This window comes from Zosterops lateralis, assembly GCF_965231275.1.
Source record: "Zosterops lateralis genome assembly, chromosome: 4".
Classification (NCBI taxonomy): Eukaryota; Metazoa; Chordata; class Aves; order Passeriformes; family Zosteropidae; genus Zosterops; species Zosterops lateralis.
Window position 1 is genome coordinate 12,440,105 of NC_139765.1, and position 19,936 is coordinate 12,460,040.

At 39.5% G+C, this 19,936-nt stretch overlaps 1 protein-coding gene across 2 annotated transcripts; it reads left to right on the forward strand.

Moving 5' to 3' along the window:
* Nucleotides 1-617: 617 nt before the first annotated feature.
* Nucleotides 618-18,437, forward strand: INTS13 (integrator complex subunit 13). Of its 2 annotated transcripts, XM_083859205.1 has the most exons (17): nt 618-860; nt 2,073-2,304; nt 3,221-3,295; nt 3,940-4,142; nt 4,687-4,767; nt 5,944-6,034; nt 6,960-7,088; nt 8,746-8,830; nt 10,627-10,716; nt 11,174-11,263; nt 12,227-12,405; nt 13,162-13,332; nt 13,693-13,847; nt 14,796-15,026; nt 15,990-16,129; nt 16,794-16,929; nt 17,739-18,437. In XM_083859205.1, exons 2-17 carry the CDS (start codon nt 2,080-2,082, stop codon nt 17,776-17,778), a joined length of 2,121 nt encoding a protein of 706 aa, XP_083715331.1. In that variant the 5' UTR covers nt 618-860; nt 2,073-2,079; the 3' UTR covers nt 17,779-18,437. The 2 variants fall into 2 exon arrangements, with proteins under 2 accessions (XP_083715331.1, XP_083715330.1); XM_083859204.1 differs by lacking the exon at nt 618-860 and having other exon boundaries at nt 1,704-2,304.
* Nucleotides 18,438-19,936: the final 1,499 nt, after the last annotated feature.

The following is a 19,936-nucleotide window of genomic DNA, read 5'->3' on the forward strand; positions in this document are numbered from 1 at the left end:
ATGGAGAGAACTCTGGCTGCGGTAATGAGTGTGAGAAGGCAGAGACACACCCAGCAAACGGGGTTGAGTACTAATTACGTAACTTGCAGCCCTTGAATGCTGATGCTTCTGTTTTTTAAAATGTATAAATGGTGTGAAGTTCGGTGACCAGGAGCCCTGTGCGGGAACGCTCCCGCTCTTTTACACTGGAACACGGAATTCCCCCGCACTGGACTCACACTGGACTCACACACGAAGCTCCCGCCCCTCCATGTTCTCCCCGCGCGCCGATATCTCGCGAGAACAGGGCAGCCTCGGCGAGGCCCGCCCAGGGGGCGTCCGCGTGCTCTCGCGAGATCGGGAGCTCCTCCCCCGAGCCGTGCGGGGAGCGCGGGGACGGGCGGGGCGTCCCGGGATCGGGACTGGGATCGGGATCGGGAACAGGAGCGGGGCCGGCGGCGGCCTCGGCATGTCGGGCGAGTGATTCCGGCCGGGCGCTGTGGCCCGGGGAGGTGCGGACAGGGGCCGGGCGCTCCCCCCGGGGGAGCCGCGGTGCCGGCGGCGCCCGTGGCCGCGCGGGGCCCCCGCGGGCTCAGGGGTGGGCGGAGCGGGGGGGGCTCCGGCCGCCTCTCCCACCCCCGCGGGCGCCGGGCGCGCAGGCCGGACCCGGGCCCCGCGCTCCCCGCCCAGCCGCCCGAGGAGGGGGAGCACAGCGCCGCGGGGACATGGAGGGCGCCCGGCCGGAGGCGCCCGCGCCTGGCCCCGTCTAGGGCGCCCCGCGGGCCTCGTCCCTCCTCCTCCTCGGAGCGGGGCCGCGGCCGCGCCCGGGCGAGGCGAGGAGCGGGACCGGGGCTGCTGCACCACAGGAGGAGCCGGCCCAGGTGAGAAACACGCGCCGTCCCTGAACGCTTTGCGCTGCCCCGGCCCTCGGGCTCCCCGGCACGCCCAGGGCAGGCTGCGGGTGCTCGGCCGGGCTCAGGCCGGAGGGGCCGCGGTGAGCACCGGGCCCAGGCCTGCCTCTCTCCCAGCCCCTGAGGAAGCCGCCGTCTGACTAACGTGACCATCGTTGCTTTAAAATTTTAGGGGTTTTTTAATAAGCTTATATGTATTTTTTGTTTTGTGTATTCTGTAATTCAGCAGGAGTACATAGAAAAATAAATTTTTACGCTAGAAATTGCTATTTTCGGTGGTGCCCAGCGACAGAACGAGAGCAGTGGCCATAAACTAAAATACAGAAAGTTCCACCTCAACATAAGGAAGAACTTCCGTACATAAAAGGTGGCAGAGCCCTGGAGCAGCTGCCTGAGGGGGGGAGTGGAGTCCCCTCTGGAGATATTCCAAACCCAGTGAAGGCATTGCCCGCTCCAGGTCACCCTGCCTTGGCACGGGCTTGGACCGGATCGTCTCCGGAGGTTCCTTCCAGCCATAACTGCCCTGTGTTTATAATTTCACACTTGGGCTGTTTGTCAGTGAGATGTTGAAGTACAGCCGCAACTATTCGTTTAAAAATACGATGTATTTAGCAAAGACAAGACTGAAAATGGGCTTAAAATTCTGACTATGCTACTCAAAGGTCTTTAAAGCTTCATCATAAATTATTTTTTTGCATGTTACTTACTTTAGGAATACTTTAGGAAATTAGCTTTATATAGAAGCAGTTTATGTACTTCTTCTTAAAAGTTGGTTTTAAATAGAGGAGTGGGGAGAATAATACTGGGCATATTTGTTGCCTTTTCAGCAGTATAATTCCACTTTTCTCTGTATTTTTCCTCCTGAGAAAAAATAGTTTCTTCTGATAAAAAATGTAGTCTACTGAATAAGGACTCTAATAATTACATATTTCTAGGATATTATATGTAAATTGCACAGTCATCTTATGGTATGTTCTGTTTGGGTAGGGTTTTTTTGTTTGTTTGTTTGTGGTTTTTTTTTTTTTGTTTTTTTTTTTTTTTTTTTTTTTTTTGTTGGTTGGTTGGTTGGTTTGGGTTTTTTGTTGTTGTTGTTGTTGGGTTTTTTTTGGTTTTTTGGTTTGGTTTTTTTTTTTTTTCCACTGTGTGCAATTACTTCCTGGTTTCGATGTCTGTTTCTTTCAGGAAGAAAATGAAAATATTTTCTGAGTCTCACAAAACTGTTTTTGTCGTGGATCACTGCCCCTACATGGCAGAGTCATGCCGGCAGCACGTGGAGTTCGATATGTTAGTGAAGAACCGCACCCAGGGCATCATTCCTCTGGCACCCATCTCCAAGTCCCTGTGGACCTGCTCCGTGGAGTCATCCATGGAGTACTGTAGGATCATGTATGATATCTTCCCTTTCAAGAAACTGGTGAGTTCTGCCAGCCCTGCTGCATGTCATGCTTGATGCAATAAGGGATGTTTGCATGTTTTATTTGAGTCTCTTAATATGTTCATGTTGTTTAGAGCAAAATATCAAATATAGTTTATCACTTATTTGTTCTTGCTGTTTATATATATATAGTCTTTTAATTGGTTTTAGTAGCATATGAATCTCATTACTTAACTTAATTTTGGAATCTTTCATTGTCTCAACGTCACTTTACAAGTTGGTGCCAAACATGGAGAGGTTCTTTAGGGCAACTTAGAGATTTATTATTGTGCTCTCCTGAGCTATGACGTTACAAAGCTTGAGTGAAGTATTGTCTCAAGTTGAATTTTGTTGCTAAAAATACATGGTAGCTGTTCATAAGGGTTTTGGTGTCAGGTTTGAAGGAATTCTGGGCTTTAGGAAGAGGCAGGATTGCTCTGGAGCTAACAGTTTGGAAAATAGGAGAGCTTCCTGGCACATACAAGTACTTGTTTAGAAAAACTTATTTTCTTAGTGATGTTAATTAAATCTTGGTAGATATTTACCCATGATGTACTGTGACAGATTTTGGAGAATGATGTACAGTTTACAATATTAGAATTTACTTTATTTTGTAGCTATCCTACTGAAAATGTGATTAATTCTTAAAACACTAATATTTTGAAAATCTTATTTGGTGTAGAGAGTGATTTTGTGGTGTACAAATATAGGTAGAAGTTGTTAATCATGTTACTAGGGGGAAAACTGAATATAGTAGGAGTGTGTGATTTTTGTGGGTTTGTTATTGAGTTTGGCTTGTTCTTGCACATTATCTCCAGACTATCAGAAAAAAGAAGTGCAATTCATGTTTGTTGAAATCTGGGGAAGTAACAATATAATGGCTGTTATCCTGATGTGCTTTTTTTGATCCTTGTAGGTAAATTTCATTGTGAGTGATTCTGGGGCTCATGTGTTGAATTCTTGGACTCAAGAAGATCAGAACTTGCAGGAGGTATGATTTGTAACTGTTCTTTCGTTTTGTAGTTCAGACTTCATTGTGAAATAAACATTGTGTTTAATATGAAATAACTCTGGTTAATTAAGATGTAATAGCTGCCTGTGAGCCTGGATTATTCTATAGACAAAATTTAAAAAAGAACCAGTATCTTTAAATATTTAAAATAAACATTTTGAAGAAATTACGTATTTCTTCTGTAATTTGGTGCTACTTCTTGAATTCTTCTTTAAAATATTTACATGAGAGGCAAATAATCTGTGTTGAATATGTTAATTCTTAGTATCCTTTTTATTCTCATACTGAAAGGGCTCATCCTCTGAACAATTTACTTTGAGGAAGAAATGCATTTCCAAATTCTCAGAAAATAAAAGCAGAAGGCAACTAACGATGTTAGGATGTCTTTTGGGTGTTCGATATAAGTTCTTATTGTGGTCAGGTATTTTTCCGTAACAAATGAGAGTATTTAGTCACAATGAATAAATTGAACGCAAAGGATAATTTAGTGCCAAATGTTTTCCAGAAGGCTGCCAACAGTGCTCGTGTTAATTTGCATGTCAAGTGTGCTAAAGGCTGAGTTCTCAGGGTGTTTTGGGAGCGGTGGGAGGTACCTTTGGGTAACAGTTCTCTGCTCCGCCCAGCTGATGGCAGCGCTGGCGGCCGTGGGCCCGCCCAACCCGCGGGCCGACCCCGAGTGCTGCAGCATCCTGCACGGGCTGGTGGCCGCCGTGGAGGCGCTCTGCAAGATCACCGAGTACCAGCACGAGGCCCGCACCACGCTCATGGAGAACGCCGAGCGCGTGGGCAACAGGGGCAGGATCATCTGCATCACCAACGCCAAGAGGTGGGGAGGGACAGGGCAGATCATCTGTGTCATCAACGCCAAGAGGTGGGGAGGGACAGGGCAGATCATCTGTGTCATCAACGCCAAGAGGTGGGGAGGGACAGGGGCAGGATCATCTGCATCACCAACGCCAAGAGGTGGGGAGGGACAGGGGCAGGATCATCTGCATCACCAACGCCAAGAGGTGGGGAGGGACAGGGCAGATCATCTGCATCACCAGTGCCCAGAGGTGGGGAGGGACAGGGCAGATCATCTGCATCACCAATGCCCAGAGGTGGGGGGCAGGGGGGTCTGTGGGTTTCCTCAGGCCTCCTGCCCCTACTCACAGCGATTCCAGACATTCCCACAGGAGCTGCAGGCAGCTTCTTTGCTCAGGTCCTTCTTAGAGCACTTTTCACCTTATCAAAGGTTTTGTTTATGGGGTTCTGACAGTAAAAATCCAAAAGTTTCAAAGATTTCCTGCTTTAAATAGAAGACTATTCAGCGGCTTTGAACAGGAGGATTGATGGTGCAGCCTTAAAAGAAATGCACTGTTTCTTTGCAGTGACAGCCATGTTCGGATGCTGGAGGATTGTGTTCAGGAGACCATTCACGAGCACAACAAGCTTGCAGCTAACTCAGACCAGTGAGTATGCCTTTTACAGTCTCTTGTATCCTCTAAGAAATACGGATGTATTTTTGTCAAAAAACTCACTCTAATGAACCATATGAATGAATGTCTGTGTGAAGTAGAAGGTGGTAAATCATGGTACTGTTGTTTGAGAGCTGGTGTATGATCATTATCTTTTCAGTATCATTCTTCATAGGGCAGGATTTCTTTATCTCGTTACCTTCTACATCTGCTTCAAAATGAGACACATAACTGTGCCTTGTTATGCATTGTGTTTTTAATCACTAATTCATCTGAAGCAGTTTTTCTTGATAATACTGCGTTACTTTTATGTTCATCTTTCTTTGACTAAAACAGCTAACTTAGAAACTAGTTTTAGTTTCTGAATGACTGTATTACCTGGAACTTCCCTTGAGATAAAGGAATCTGGAGATATGTGCATCTCTTCTCTGAGAAGTCTTTCTCCACCTTATGTTTTGTCTAATTAAACTCTGAAGTGTTTGGCCATGGCACTGTGTTGCCTTGTAAAGTTGTAGTAGGTTGAGATCCTATTCCTGGTTGCTCCTCGGGCACTTCAGTAGCAGAAGCAGCAGTCTCCTATTTTTTCTTGCTGCAGTTGCAGTTTCATGGATGTATAAAGGATCCTGCCCAAGGAATTAGGTGTTAAATCCATTGTAAAGACAGGGGTGTCTCATTCCTGTAGGTAGAGATGTGGTACAATGTCTGTATCACTCCAAACTTCTGGCCATATCAAGATATCAGCATATATCCCATTACATGTCCTATCTCTCTATCCTGTTTGGGTAGTTGTTCTCATGTTCCCTGGAATCTCCCTATTCATACCTACACTTGGAGACACAAATCCTGTCTGGTGTCAGTATTCAGCTGAATAAAGCTCAACAGATTGCACCAGTTAAGGACTTACTCCACTGATGTGCCCAAAAAGAAGCACAGTGCTATAGCATCTGAAGAGCAAGAAATCTTAGACTTTTATTTTTATTCTGGTAGGAACTTATTTTGAAGTCTGTGCTTTTGAATATCCTATCTGTAACCTAGTTTCTGCAGCACACTTCCAGAAACAATATTGTTGTTAACATATGTTATGACTCCATGTTCTAGATACCAGAATTAAGTTAATTTTAGGAGATAGTCTGCCCCACTGTAGGCTAAGCAAAATGTTTTTATTTTAAGTCTAATGCAGATTCAGAAATGTGAACTGGTGTTAATCCACACATACCCAGTTGGTGAAGACAGCCTTGTTTCAGATCGTCCTAAAAAAGAGGTGAGGAGCTTAAAATGAGAAAATTTATCCCGGGATTAGGAACCGTGTCAGACTGAAAATAGTGCAAATTATTCTCACTTGTTCAGTAGCAAAAGCACATGTGGTGGTCGTTTGAAACCAAATATGTACAAAATGTCTATAATACATTCTATTCAACAGTCTGTTCTGCATTTTAATGGACTGTCTGTAAGAAAAGACACCAGAAAAATGTCTTAACATGAAAAGCATGTAGTGCTGCTTATTATTTAATGTATGAAAAGGAGTTAAAAGGGCAACCTTCCTGTGATTGATTTTTACAGAACTCTGCTATAGTTGTGCTAGAAATTGTAAGTGGAAGATAGCAAATTGACTACTTCCATCTCCAAGGCAGTCACTGGGTTTGGGTCTTGGGATTTTTTTTTTTTTTTTACTGGTTTGTGTTCTTGTTTTGGGGCTTTCAGGGTTGTTGTTGTTGTAGTTTTGTTGTGCACTTTTTTCTTTTAGTTTTGTTTGGTTTTGTTTTTGAGCCCCAACCCAATGTTGGCTAGGGAAAAAAATCAAATGCATCTTCTAGTTTGTGTTTATTTGCTTTGTGTCTATGTGATGTACTTACAGGTAGACATCCAAAAATTACTTTGCTACTGTTAGTCAGCATGTTGTGATACTAATTTTTCCTATTAACAATTAGTGACTCAAATTTTTTACCACACTTCTGATTTTTTCTTTTTTTTTTTACCATTTGTAAAGAACTATATCTATAGAATTTGGCATTAGCTCAAAATTCAGAATGAAAGTAGTTTTTGCTTCTTGCTTGGTAGTTTTCCCTGGTAGGGGTTTGTGAGTGGTACTTTTAGGAGTATAAATGCTTATTTGAGAGTTGAACAAACTAAACTGTTGAATGATACCACAACCTAAACCCTGAATTCCATATGCCAATTTATTTCAGCTCTCCCCTGTTCTAACCAGTGAAGTGCACAGTGTCCGTGCAGGGAGGCATCTGGCTACAAAACTGAACCTTTTAGTACAGCAACACTTTGATCTGGCTTCAACCACAATCACTAACATCCCTATGAAGGTAATATGGTGTCTACAGCTCTGTGTTAACCAGCTGCATCACTTCTAAATTTGTTTGAAAACTTTTGATGTTTATTTTAATTGAATTTTTACATTGTTTTTTCTCTCCATATCATATTCTGTTTTGTTTTGTTTTTTTTTCTTAGCCTACATTCAATGTCTGTGATCAGGTTAGTAAAAATAAAGAAGGGGAAAAAAAAAGTAAAGAAGGATCACAGAACAAAATGTTGTATTGCTGAATCTCAATTTTTGATGTAGCAATACAAGTGTTATTTCAGTTCTGTTCGTATTACTTTATATAAAAACAGTCTTGTTTACCTCAGATCAATTTGTCTGTGATTCTTTTGTCTTTCTAGTTGTGTTTAGATATTCTTGACCCTTGTGCATTATAGTGGCATAGTGAGTCTCTTTTTCCTCTGTTTCATTATCATGCCCACCCAACAAAAAGGTGTTTGTAACTAAAAGCTGCTTTTTTACCAAGGGTTTTCCAGTGGCTTTTCTACTTGGAAGATCCAAAAATGTGAAATGGGGACAGGATATACCTAGTTAGGATCATATTCAATTAAGCATCTTGTGGTAGAAATGATGTCCATATTTTTAATTTTTTTACTACTTGGAGGGAAATTAGTGCAATTTAGAATGTCAGGTATTAAGTTGACAGTAATTTTCTGATCAGGCAGCAGGAGACAAATGAGACAAAAGTGTCGGTATTCAAACAAAAAAAGAGCCATGGGCAGGTAACCTTCATGATTTAAAAACTTCATTAAGTTGTTACACAGTCAATCATTAATTGCATCTTTGAAAACCAGCAATATTGTGTAGGTTTTGTAAGTTAAAACATGATTTCAAAGTAATTTTCATCGCTTTTATAAGAGTTTGACATGGGTCATGGCAAAAATGGCATAAATGTGACTTCAGTTTGCAAATACCTTGTCCTTGTAACTTTCTGACCTGTGTGCTGCTGGTGTGCCTCTCCCTTCTGCCTTTGTCCTTATAGTAATAGACTATGTTTGGTTTTCTGTGTTTTCTTTTTTTAAAATTGTTTTTCTTTTTAAACTTAGAGTAAATTATCAGAGTTATTGTTTGGTTTTTGCTGATCCTCTGCAGCTGTTTAAAGATGCCGTGTCCTCTTTACAGAAATCCATTTTTTTTTTTAATAAGCTTGCAGCTGCAAGTGTACTTCTTATCTTAAGCTTAAGAAATAATAAGTTCAAAATGTGGGTTTTCATTTGGATTCTTGATTTTTGGTTATGAAAAGTAATGTCACTCTAGCCTGCAGTGAGCCTTTGTTGGTGCTCAGGAAGTTGTAACTGCTGGTGTTTATGTAATGTTTTATAGGCTTCCTTAACTTCACTAATTTAAACAAAGTAGTTAAGTCTAGTTTTTACCTGTATTTGATGCTCTGCACCCTGTCATGATGCTTGTATAAAGAGGAATAGGTTTTCAAAAAAGAAAATAAGAGGAAAAGCAGTTGGCTGCGTCTTTAAACCGCTCAGAGAGCAAAGTTTCCTCAACATTGCAATCCCATTGTTGTCTGAGGCACTTGGAGACTTTTTGTTTTCTTCTGGACTGAAAGGCAAATGTAGACTCATTCATTTATGAAAATGGTGACCTCTAGCTAAAGTAATTCTATTTCTTTTTACCTTTCTCTTTTGAAGGAAGAACAACATGCTAACACATCAGCCAACTATGATGTGGAGCTCCTCCATCACAAAGAGGCACACGTGGATTTTTTAAAGAGTGGTAAGTAGAAATGGCCCTCTGAAGGTGGCTTTTCATCAGCCACTTTGGGAGTATTCACAAAGAAAGTTTGTGAGCTTCAAATCCATGGAAATTTCAGGCTAAAGTGGCAAATATTTCAGTTATTCCTCACAACCCAAGGAACTTAATTTGTAACGTTAGCACTGGAGTTTTACTCACTATTGACATATTTTAATACAGCAGTAGGAATATAGCAATGAGAAAACTGGTCAAATTTACATATGTTTAGAATATTTGGGGTTGGACTCGATCTTGGAAGGTCTCTTCCAACCTGGTGATTCTGTGATTGCTGTGAGATTTGAAGGGCATGTCAGCTTCTTACTGAGATATAAAACTAGGTGAGAGACCAAATGTGCAGGGAGATTTTACAAAATGAAGTCACTCCTGTGGGTATTCGTGCAAAATTATGCCTTGCACAATTCAACTTTGTTAAGTAATAGTAATTGGCATTACTTCCCACAGGCCTATTTATGACAATTGTTGCTTTGGAAAAAAACAAGACTTGTTTTGCTGTTGAGCCTTTTGTTTTATTAGAAATACCTAGTGTCTTTTTTCATAAATTTGGAATTATTACCTAGTATTCCTCAGAGGTGAATTTTTTATGGCTCAGCAAAAGTTAGGAAAAGCACAACACTTAGACTTTTTTAGAACTATTTTGTTGAGGAAACTGCCTGATGTAAAACTTTGTTAAAAATCAGCTTATAACTTCTGTATTAGCAGAATTAAATGTCATATGATCCATAAGTAGCCATTTTGGGGAGTTGTGCTTTTTTTCCCATTACTTTGAGGAAGAGGAGGTAACTCCTTTGTCATCTCCAAGTGCTGTGCCCCAAATTTTAGGGGAGTGGATGACTAAAGATTGATGGAAAGCACAGGGTGTTACAATAATGACCTCAGCCTCACCTGAAGTGGTGTTATGATGTTGAAATCTTGAAGCTTTTATTGCCAGGACTCAGAAGCAGTTTCGTAAAACTTGTTGGCTCAAGGAATTAGGTCTGCTAGGAAAACTGAGAAGCAAACTCTGATTGCATGTCCTCTTCACATTTTTCCCATCAGAACTTTGAGACAAAAAAGTCTCTTCTTGGATACTGTAAATTTTGGGTTCTTTCATTTATTTCTAAATACATATTTTAGCTATAATAGGTCTGGTACTAAGAAAGCAGGAATTCAGTTACATTGGTTTTATTTCTCTGAAATGTTGCCAAAGAATTTTCAGATTAAATAAGTTTGGCCTTTAGATATTCTGAGAGATAATTTCTAAAATTGTTGCAGTTAATTTTAATAATAAAGTATTTCCAGTATTTTAATATTTTCAATAATATTTTAATAATAGTGTCTGTGGTAGAACATGTTGAGAGAATTCAGGCTGAATCTGACATAGCAAAAAGACTGGATGATATCAAATATTTCTTCCCCTAAAAAACTAAACTTGTCAAATGTGCCTTTAGATGGGTTCAATTGACTTTGGGAATATAATATGTACAAGAAACAGTCAGCTGTAGCATTTAAGAGTTCTGATTTCTGTGTGGAAAATTTTAAAAAAGATACTGTCTTTAAGTCCTGAGCATTTTGGCAGGAAAATGCCTGTTGCTGATAGACCTAAACATATGTGGAACTTTCTAATTGTCAAATCAAAAAGTTTGGTATCTAAGTTTTAAATTTAGATTCCATTGTGTTTATGTTCATGTTACATACATTTTGTACCTTAAATGTTTAGAGTTGTTTATCTGTAATAAAGAAACTCTGGTTGATGACCCCCTTTCTGCCTCTCTCTGCAGGTGATAACCACGCAGGTGGCAACAGCAGAGAAGGCACATTTAAGGAAACTGTGACACTGAAATGGTGCACTCCTCGAACCAACAGTGTGGGTAGGTGACATGGAAACTGCCAGAACTGGTTGGTAACTTGTACAAACTGAGAACAGGAGAGGAGGACAGGAATATCTGAGGTAACATAGGAATCATGTGGCCATTCAGCTCATGCACCCTGTCAGCTATTAGCAATTTATGTTGACTCATTGAGCCAGCAGGCTAAAAATGCAGATAAGAGAGCTAAGAGCAGACTGACTGGTCAGTGAACTAATTCAGGAGAATTGGGGTTTCTGCTGGAAACAGGGCTTGGGAATGTATGAGATTCTCAGAGCTGTGGATTCTCAGGAATCCTCCCAATGAGGAAATAGTGGAAGGATTTTTAGATTGAGAGGCATCTAGACTTTTTAGTTCTGCTCATTGTGGACTAACCTCCTCTTCTTCCATTCTTTTATTTTGTGGATTTTTTTTCTGTCTCTGGAATTACACTCAACTTCCCTACTCCTTTATTTTTCAGAACTGCACTATTGCACTGGAGCATACAGAATTTCACCAGTAGATGTAAACAGCAGACCTTCTTCATGCCTTACAAACTTTCTCCTTAATGGTAAATTTGTGTCCTTGGCTAATTATTCAATGTTATAATTTTTAATTCTGTAAACAGAGCACTTGGGACATTTTGACTTGTATAGCAGTAATGTCTGTATACTGTAAAAATATTAAGTTTATTTTAACATGTCCTATAAATAAGAAGAAAGTTGTTAAATGTCTTCAAAGGCAAATGTGTTTTGAAACTTAAAGATGGGAGGAAAGATGAAAAGAAGGAACAAGTATCGAAATGGAGCTTTGCAAACCAAATGGCATTACAAACATCTTTTTAATGGAATTTGTGCTTCAGTCATTTGATTGTCTAAACATGCAGTAGTTTTACTAACCACTATATCTTAGTGTATTTTTCTCTAGAGATGGTGTAGTGAAAATATCCTTTGATTAATAAAAATGGTTAGAACCAAAGTTAGTAGCAGATTTCAGATAAGCTCACTCTTCTGATTTTTGCCATTTTTAATTCCTGATAAAAATAAACTTATTTAGAGAATGCACCCTTTAATGCTTGGTGTATTTTACTGAAAATAAGGCAAAAGCAGCTTTATTTCTCTGGCTGAAGAACAGTATTCATTTTAAGCATTAGCAAGTGGTATCAGCTGATACCTTTATACTCAAGAGGTTATGTTATTTCTTTTTGAAAGTTGCTTTAAATGAGAGTGTTTCTGCAGCAGGGCCCTTTGAGTGCCTTATGAAATATGAATTTTTTCCTAAGAATAAATCCTATAGGAAAAATGATTTGTTGGTCTAGGAGAGGCCTTTTGGTGTTGCTTTGTAAAATTTTCAGGAGTATATACCCTGTTCTGTGTCAAGAAATGAGGAGATGGCAGTTCCTTGTTCAGCTGGGGGAAAACACCACCTTGGTGGGTTCAGTTCTGGCTGAGCACAAACCTGTATTTATGCAGCTTAGAATTTAAAATTGCAGCACACAAGAATGAATGAATGAAACTGATCTCCCTCCCATCAGGTCGTTCGGTGTTGTTGGAACAGCCACGCAAGTCTGGCTCAAAAGTCATCAGCCACATGCTGAGCAGCCACGGGGGAGAGATTTTCTTGCATGTGTTGAGCAGCTCCCGCTCAATTCTGGAAGATCCCCCCTCGATTAGCGAAGGCTGTGGTGGGAGGGTCACTGACTACAGGATCACAGTAAGGGTCTTTCTGTCCTACACTGCTGCTTCTCTCACATGGCTACAGGTGCAGGGCAGTAGGGGTGGGAGGAAGTGTTGGAGTGGACTGCATGGTCAAATTACCTTTGTAATAAATACCTTGAGAGATACTCAGTAGAAAATACGATGTTTGTTGATTGTTATGCCTGTTTTGTAAAATACCTCATGTGTCAAAGAATGCCTCTTTAATGCACTAGGGATATTTAAAGTTTGTTCTGGTTCTAGAAAAACAGTTTTCTTGGCAAGTTTTTCTGTGGGTTGGATACGCATAGAACTGTATTGTGCTTATTGTGAAAGGATAGATGGCACATGAGTGGTTTGTACAATAAATAGAAAAGATGAAATTGACAGCTTTGAACTCTGATATCAGACAATCAGCTGACATGCATTTTGTTTATCCTTTATGTTTTTCAACATATCCTTGATATCTTTTGTAAACAAGCAGAAGTTCCTTCTGGAAAAATATAACTCTTCCCATATGTGAAATACCTTACCGATCTGCAAGTCCTCCTTGTCAAAACCCATACATTGATTTTTACCCCATATTTCTGTGCCCCTGTTTTTGTGTTCCCTGTGGTTAATGCAGGAGAACTACAGGCAGGGCTGTGGTTGGTAGGGTCAGACATGGCAGTGGGATGGTACAAAGTGATAGGCAAGGCTAAGCTCTTTAGCCCCTTCACTGAAAGTTTACTTTGTTAGAGAAATGCCTAATTGTATCTTGTTTGGTTATCATTAGGATTTTGGTGAATTTATGAGGGAAAACCGATTAACTCCTTTTCTAGAGCCCAGATATAAGATCGATGGAAGTCTTGAAATTCCATTGGAACGTGCAAAAGATCAGTTAGAGAAACATACTCGTTACTGGCCTATGATTATTTCTCAGACCACCATCTTCAACATGCAAGCTGTAAGTAACCTGGGCTGTGTAAATTTCTGTTCTGTTTCTAGATTAAGTTTCCCCTTGACACTTGATGAGATACCAACTCTCTGGGGTGATAAATCCCTTGCTGTAAAATCAGTTTATTTTCAGCTTTATTTTTCCTGAAGTAACTCTGTATTTAATGCAATAGATTATTGGAATGCTGTTTAAATAAAGTAGTTTGAATCTGACAGTTCCAGTTCTGCTGTGTAAAGAAAGCATTAAACTGAGGATAAGAGGGTGGGGTTTTGTTGAGTGTTGTTTTGTTGCCTTTAAATTTTTTCTCCCTGTTGCTCTCCTGTGACACACACACGTTTTCTTGTTGCTCATTTCTGTTTTGTCTTGCAGGTAGTGCCATTAGCCAGTGTGATTGTAAAGGAAGCAATGACTGATGAGGATGTGCTAAATTGTCAAAAAACAATATACAATTTGGTTGACATGGAGAGGAAGAATGATCCATTGCCAATTTCAACAGTTGGTACCAGAGGAAAGGGGCCAAAAAGGTTACATGCATATCTCTCTTTGTTGCTGCTGGACTATTTTCAGAAATACTCTGTTGACAATATTTTCATACCAAATTTTTTAAATATAGCTAAAAGTAATATGTAGTAAACTAAATGCTGTATGTGCACAACCCAAATGCTGAGAGTGCTTCAGGTGTATCATTTAGAGGATCTAACAGTACTGATATTGCTGTATGTTAGGGAAAGAACTTATATAATTTTATTACCTAAGAATTTAAATATTTTAAAAAATAAGAAGTCAAAGACAGTTACCAGCAAAGGTGACATGGGTATACTAAGTGGAATAATTTGAAATTAATAATAATGAAAACTTAAGTATATTATAAATGAATGGTGCATTAAAATTGGAATATATTTGAGTCTTTTTGGAACAGTTATTTAAAATATGGGATACTTCTTTAAAATAAGCATAGAATATTCAGATCCCTCAATCACTGGGATGTGTGTTCCTTGTATTTCCAAGAACTGATTGAAAAGAAATTCAGCTTCTGATTTGGCTACATGACTGGGAGTTATTGACAGAAATGGGGTGCAATTCTTTCTTGTTTTTTTAATCCAAATAATATCATAAGTAATTTGCATGTCAGTACATGAATGGCCCTCTGACATTGCATTGTTAGCAAGCACCTGAGAGATTTCACAAGTGCCTTTTGGCAGTGAGATCTTGTGGAACAATATGATTTCAATGGACATAATCCACTTCAATTTAAACTTTACTCTTGCTGTTAATTGGGAAATGGTAATGTGGTTTCAAGCTTGGTGTAATCTCAGGTGGAGAAACCTCCAGTACAGGAGGACAGATAATCTCTTTCAGGTTATTTTTGGTTTGGGGGTTCTGTTTTGTGTCTTAAGGTCTGCATTCATTCAGTGTGTAGTTGGAAGATTTTGGTACTCCTGCACATGACCTGTTTTTCCTGGCCCCTCCAGAGATGAGCAGTACCGCATTATGTGGAACGAGCTGGAGACCCTTGTCCGAGCACACATCAACAACTCTGACAAACACCAGCGAGTCCTTGAGTGTCTCATGGCCTGCAGGAGCAAACCCCCAGAGGAGGAGGAGCGCAAGAAACGAGGCAGAAAGAGAGAAGACAAAGAGGACAAGTCAGAGAAGTTGGGCAAAGACTATGAGTCAGATAAGCCATGGCAAGAATCAGAGAGGTACACTTTCTAAAGTGAGATCTAACTGGAGCATAACTTTGGTTCTTGGTTGTTAACCACTTAGCTGAGTGTTTTCGCTTGAGAAGTTCCTGCTGTTGGATCCTATCATAACCACACCACCTATTAGATGCTAAGCTGCTTTATGGAAATCTGAAGCCTGGCTGAAAACGTTGGACAGTTGGTGTTTTTTTTTTTTTTTTTTTGTTTAAGCTGTAGATTCTTGTAGTTGTTTTCTTTTATGCTGTAGATAGTTCAGTGTTCAGGTTGATTAAACAACCCAGCTTGATTTGGCTCTTCTCTTCAGCTGAGCATCAGGATTAATGCCCATTTACGTCCTGTCTGTAATTCATGTTGTTATTGTAGCTTGTCTAAGTGGCAAGCACCTGGCAGTCTGTTCTGTATTCCTTCTTTCAAACTGCTTTTTACAGAGATCCAAAACACTCATGGTAATAAGCTTAATTTGCATGTGTTTTGTGCATGCTGGGATCATTTAGGATAGGAGGGTCTTTTCATCTACACTGCTGTCACCATGCTGATGACATTCCATGCCTTCCTGTGAATGGTCATTCCTACAACTTTGCTTTCACACATGGAACAGAAATGGGGACTGAGATAAAATGGATTTGGTGTGAATGGGTCTGAATTCACCTAAAAAAGATAATAGGAAATTGTACGGTATTTCTACATAGATTTATTTTTATTTAGTCTTTCCTTCAAAATTCAGACATCAGTTGTCTCAACAACTGAAGTGAAACTGTGTATTAAGAACCTTTCCTTTATGTAATGCTTTATACAAAGAATTATTTGGTTAGAATTCCCTATTGTTTATCACCCACTCTAAGGGGTCAAAAGAAATTCTTATGGTATAAGTCCTGTACAATTTTGAAGAGTACAAAGAGCTATTAAGAATTATGTCCCACTCAAACATATTTTTCCTCACCCTTTTCCTTCCCTCTGAAAAAGGTTAAAAGGTCTTTTGGATCGGGAGAAAGAAGAATTGGCAGAAGCTGAAGTTATCAAAGACTCCCCTGATTCACCTGAGCCCCCCAACAAAAAGCCTCTCATCACGATGGATGAAATGCCCACAGTTGAAAAGGCAAAAGGTAAACCAGAACAATTGCAACAGATAATTTCTTTTAAAGGTAGATGTTGTTGCATTAGTCAGTGTTTTCTAAAGTAACGAGGTGAATCATTTTGGAGTTAAAGCTAAGTCAGTGGTGATCATGTTTAATTAAATGCTAAATGTTGAGAAATTCTTGGAAAACATGTTAACCTCACCAGGTCTGTGAAAAAAGGGAGATCCCAAGACACTCTGTGTGTCTGCTGATTGACTGATTCTTAGGCTGACAGGGCTTTGGCCAAATTCCTGCTGGTGCTATTAGAGCTACTGTGTGTTAGAAATGCTGTTTGAGGGCAAGTATCAGAAATCATTGTCTCCTGCTGATAAATAATCAACTTGCCTAAGCAGTACAGTTGTCGGAATGGGCAGTTCTCACTTCTCTTCCTTAGTATGAATTATTTTCTATCACAGTGGCTGAGCTGATCCTGAGATTCTGCATTTAAAGCAGAATCCATATCACGTACAGCAACTCCTCAGCCATTATCACTTTGCATATTTTCTATTTATTTAGCTCCTCTTGTAAGTTTGTTTAATATTAGTGGTTTTAACATGTATTACCATAATCTGTAATTCCTTTAAGATGTTATAATGATGTAATGTTAATTCAAGAATTTCATCACTTAGACTCTTTTTACTTAAAATTTTAGGGCCAATGTCCTTGCTGTCTTTATGGAGCAACAGAATTAATACTGCTAACTCAAGGAAACACCAGGAATTTATTGGTCGGTTGAACTCTGTCAACAACAAGGCTGAGCTGTATCAACATCTGAAAGAAGAAAATGGGTTTGTATCAGGAAATGCATCCCTACCCCTATCTTGGCAGTAGTCAATGTGGAGTTTACAGCATTAGATTCTACTCTTTTGATGATTAAAGTATCTAAATACATTCCTTTGCTTCTCAGCATTGATGGAGAACCACAGTAGTGTTTGATTTTCTGTTTGCTGGGAGCTAGGCTTCCCTGGGCCTCAGGGATTGCCCCTGCAGCAAAACTTTATTAAACTTCAGGGGGTTAAAGAGTAGCTGAGATTTTCTGCTTGCTTTAGCTTCCAGAGGAATGGCTGATACAGAAATATTGTTGGTACTAGTGACCTATAAATACTATTAGTAATAAAGTGGTTGAATCTTTGGCTGTGCTGTAATGAAGTTGACAGTAGTCCATGTTCTGTGAAAAATACTGGAAAACCAAACCAGCCTGCTCTGAAGGAAATCAGATGAGTGTAGATAATGATCAGTGTAAGAGGGGTAAAATGAAGTCCTTGGAACAAATGGCTAAAGCTCAAGTTTTCAAAGTGGATTCTCTAGTCAACATGAATATTCTCCAGTCACGTGAATATTTTGGGTTTTGGTGAATTTGCTAATGGGCGGTTTTTCACAGCTGAAATATATCTTAGCAGAAACTTTTCCTTTATGTACTGACTGCTGCTTAAGGAAATATTAAGAGGAGATAAGGTTGCATGTGTTGGGGTAGGGAGAGACAGGACAGTTAGTGAAGTAAAAAGTATTTATGAAAGCATTTAAATCTGATTTTTTTTTTTAACTGTTGATTGTTCTTCCACTAACAAGCCTTACCAGTTGTTGTCTTGCCTTTCAGAATGGAAACAACAGAAAATGGAAAAGCAGGCCGGCAGTGAGGATCAATTCTGTTTCTTGGGACAAAACTTGGCCAAATTGCAAAAATTTAATGCTGGAATTGTTCTTGGTACTGTTTCAATACAATTGTATAGCTCTGGTTTGGTTTTTACATTTTTCTAGTCCTATTTTTGCTATGGAGTTTGAAATCTGCATATCACGTTAAACCAGCTGTGTGCAAATAGGAGCTGTCCTGAAGCATTTTCCAGTTGTGCTTTAGGATGAAGAAAACCTCTGCTGCCATGGAGTAAATCAAGTAATCAAAAATGTCAGCTTAAAGTCCTTGTCCAGAAGTATTGGATACTATTTCAAAATCAGTGGTAAATGTCTTAAAAAAAATAAAATTCAAGGAAGTCTTAGCCAGATAACATCATTAATTTTGGTTCACGAATACCTTTTATTTATATGAGGATTCCTCAGGAGTTCAGAATTATGGAAAAGACCACACACTGAGTATGCAGACACTGAGCTGCAAGAGTGTCAGTCTTGGTTTTCATCTGAGGGGTGGGAGGGTGAGGGGTTTTACAGATAAAAATTGTTGGTTTAAGGACTTTTTAAAAATGGAATGGAAATGGTCTTTAGAAAGCAAAGCCTTTCAGGTTGTTGTGTTGGAGTTAAGGCTTTGTAAGCAAAAGTACAATAAATTTTTTGCTAATAATTATTTTTTTGATGAAGCGTGTTCTGTGAGATATTGTCTGAGAGATTGAGTATGAATGGCTGTGAATTAAAAGCTGGGTGATCTGTCTTCAGTTCCTTTGAGTACAGCCTCTTTCACTGGGGAGCAGAGTTCTCAGCTGGGAAAACTCAGCCAAAAAAACTGATCTGATCCCTTGTCAGATTTCGGGTTGTCTTCCACATGGGCTAAGGAAAGATGAAGTTCTGAGCTCTCCAAGTGTGTCAGCCTTCCTCTGTTCTGCATCTGGCTTCTGTAAGCAACTGAAGGTCTCACAGATTGGATATCTTACAGTTGATTTGAGACACATCTTTGAGATTTTCCAAAACCAATATATTCACCTTCAACTTTAAATACCATAGTTTGTGATATATAGATCTGAACACTATAAATATTCTCCACTTAACACTTGTAACAAACCTTTTTTCAGTTTTGCTAAAGTACCATGACTAATTTCAAGATGATTATTCAGCCACTGTCATGCGGGTGTGTTTTCTGTGAAACGATTTTAGAACCATTTTTACAGTGATTAAATACTACGTGTATGTTAATATTTTCTATTCTATTGTAAAATAGTTGTAGCTTTTACAGAAGCAATGTATAGCTTGGAGATCCTAGTCTGAAGACTTACTGCTTTTCTTTTTACTAAATTGAAAACAAAATGTCTTGCATCACCATACCTCTTGATAACATATCTGAAATGTTCTGATGGAGAAAACTGCCATGAAAATTACTGCTTCTCATAACTTTCTAGGTTGTTTTAATGACATTTCACTGCATATCACTCTGGATGTTTCTCTTGTTTACTAGAGGTTTAAGTCTGGAAGATGGGGAGCATGTAAATGTCAGCTCGGCAGTTTGCTAGGCTGTAGAGTTAGAGCTGAAAAGCTCGTCCTGTGCCTTGGGAATTGTGTGTTATATCTCATGTACCATTAATATTCAGCTGCACTCCTTGAAAACATGCACAGGCATTAAATACTTCATTAGCAGAAGAGAAATTTAATAGCACCTGCTATTAAAATATGTATTTGTTTAGCTTGTTTACTAACTCCATTCTCCACATTTGGAGCATCTGCCAGGTCAGATTGGTTGGTGATTAAATGAGCAGGGCCTGAGGACTGTGAGTGTGTGCTTGAAGAGTCTCACAGGGACACAGGAGACTGCAAGGCCTGATCTTGGCAGTTCTGGAAAGGGCATTCCATACTCCTCTCCTGCCCTACATAGTGGCACTGGTGCTGCTTTGCTTTTATTTCACATTCTGCTCTCAGGTTTTGTCAGTTCTAAAGAGTTTATGGATTAATATTGGAAGTTAGATTAAGTAGCTTAATCTGTAATTATGTGATTGCACAATGCAGTTCATAATTAAACGATGGATTGCATTTTGTATATGATAATTATTAAACTGGAAGGATTTCAAAATGTTTAAAAAGTCCGTAGAAATTCTTCTGCAGAATTTCAGGAATTCTCTGCAGTCCTAGAACTATCCT

Coding starts and splice junctions, on each gene's coding strand:
- INTS13 (XM_083859204.1), top strand. CDS start 1,861: ATGTTCTGTTTGGGTAGGGTTTTTTTGTTTGTTTGTTTGTGGTTTTTT. Junction 3,296..3,939: donor AAGATCAGAACTTGCAGGAG/GTATGATTTGTA, acceptor TGCTCCGCCCAG/CTGATGGCAGCGCTGGCGGC. Junction 10,717..11,173: donor TCCTCGAACCAACAGTGTGG/GTAGGTGACATG, acceptor TTTATTTTTCAG/AACTGCACTATTGCACTGGA.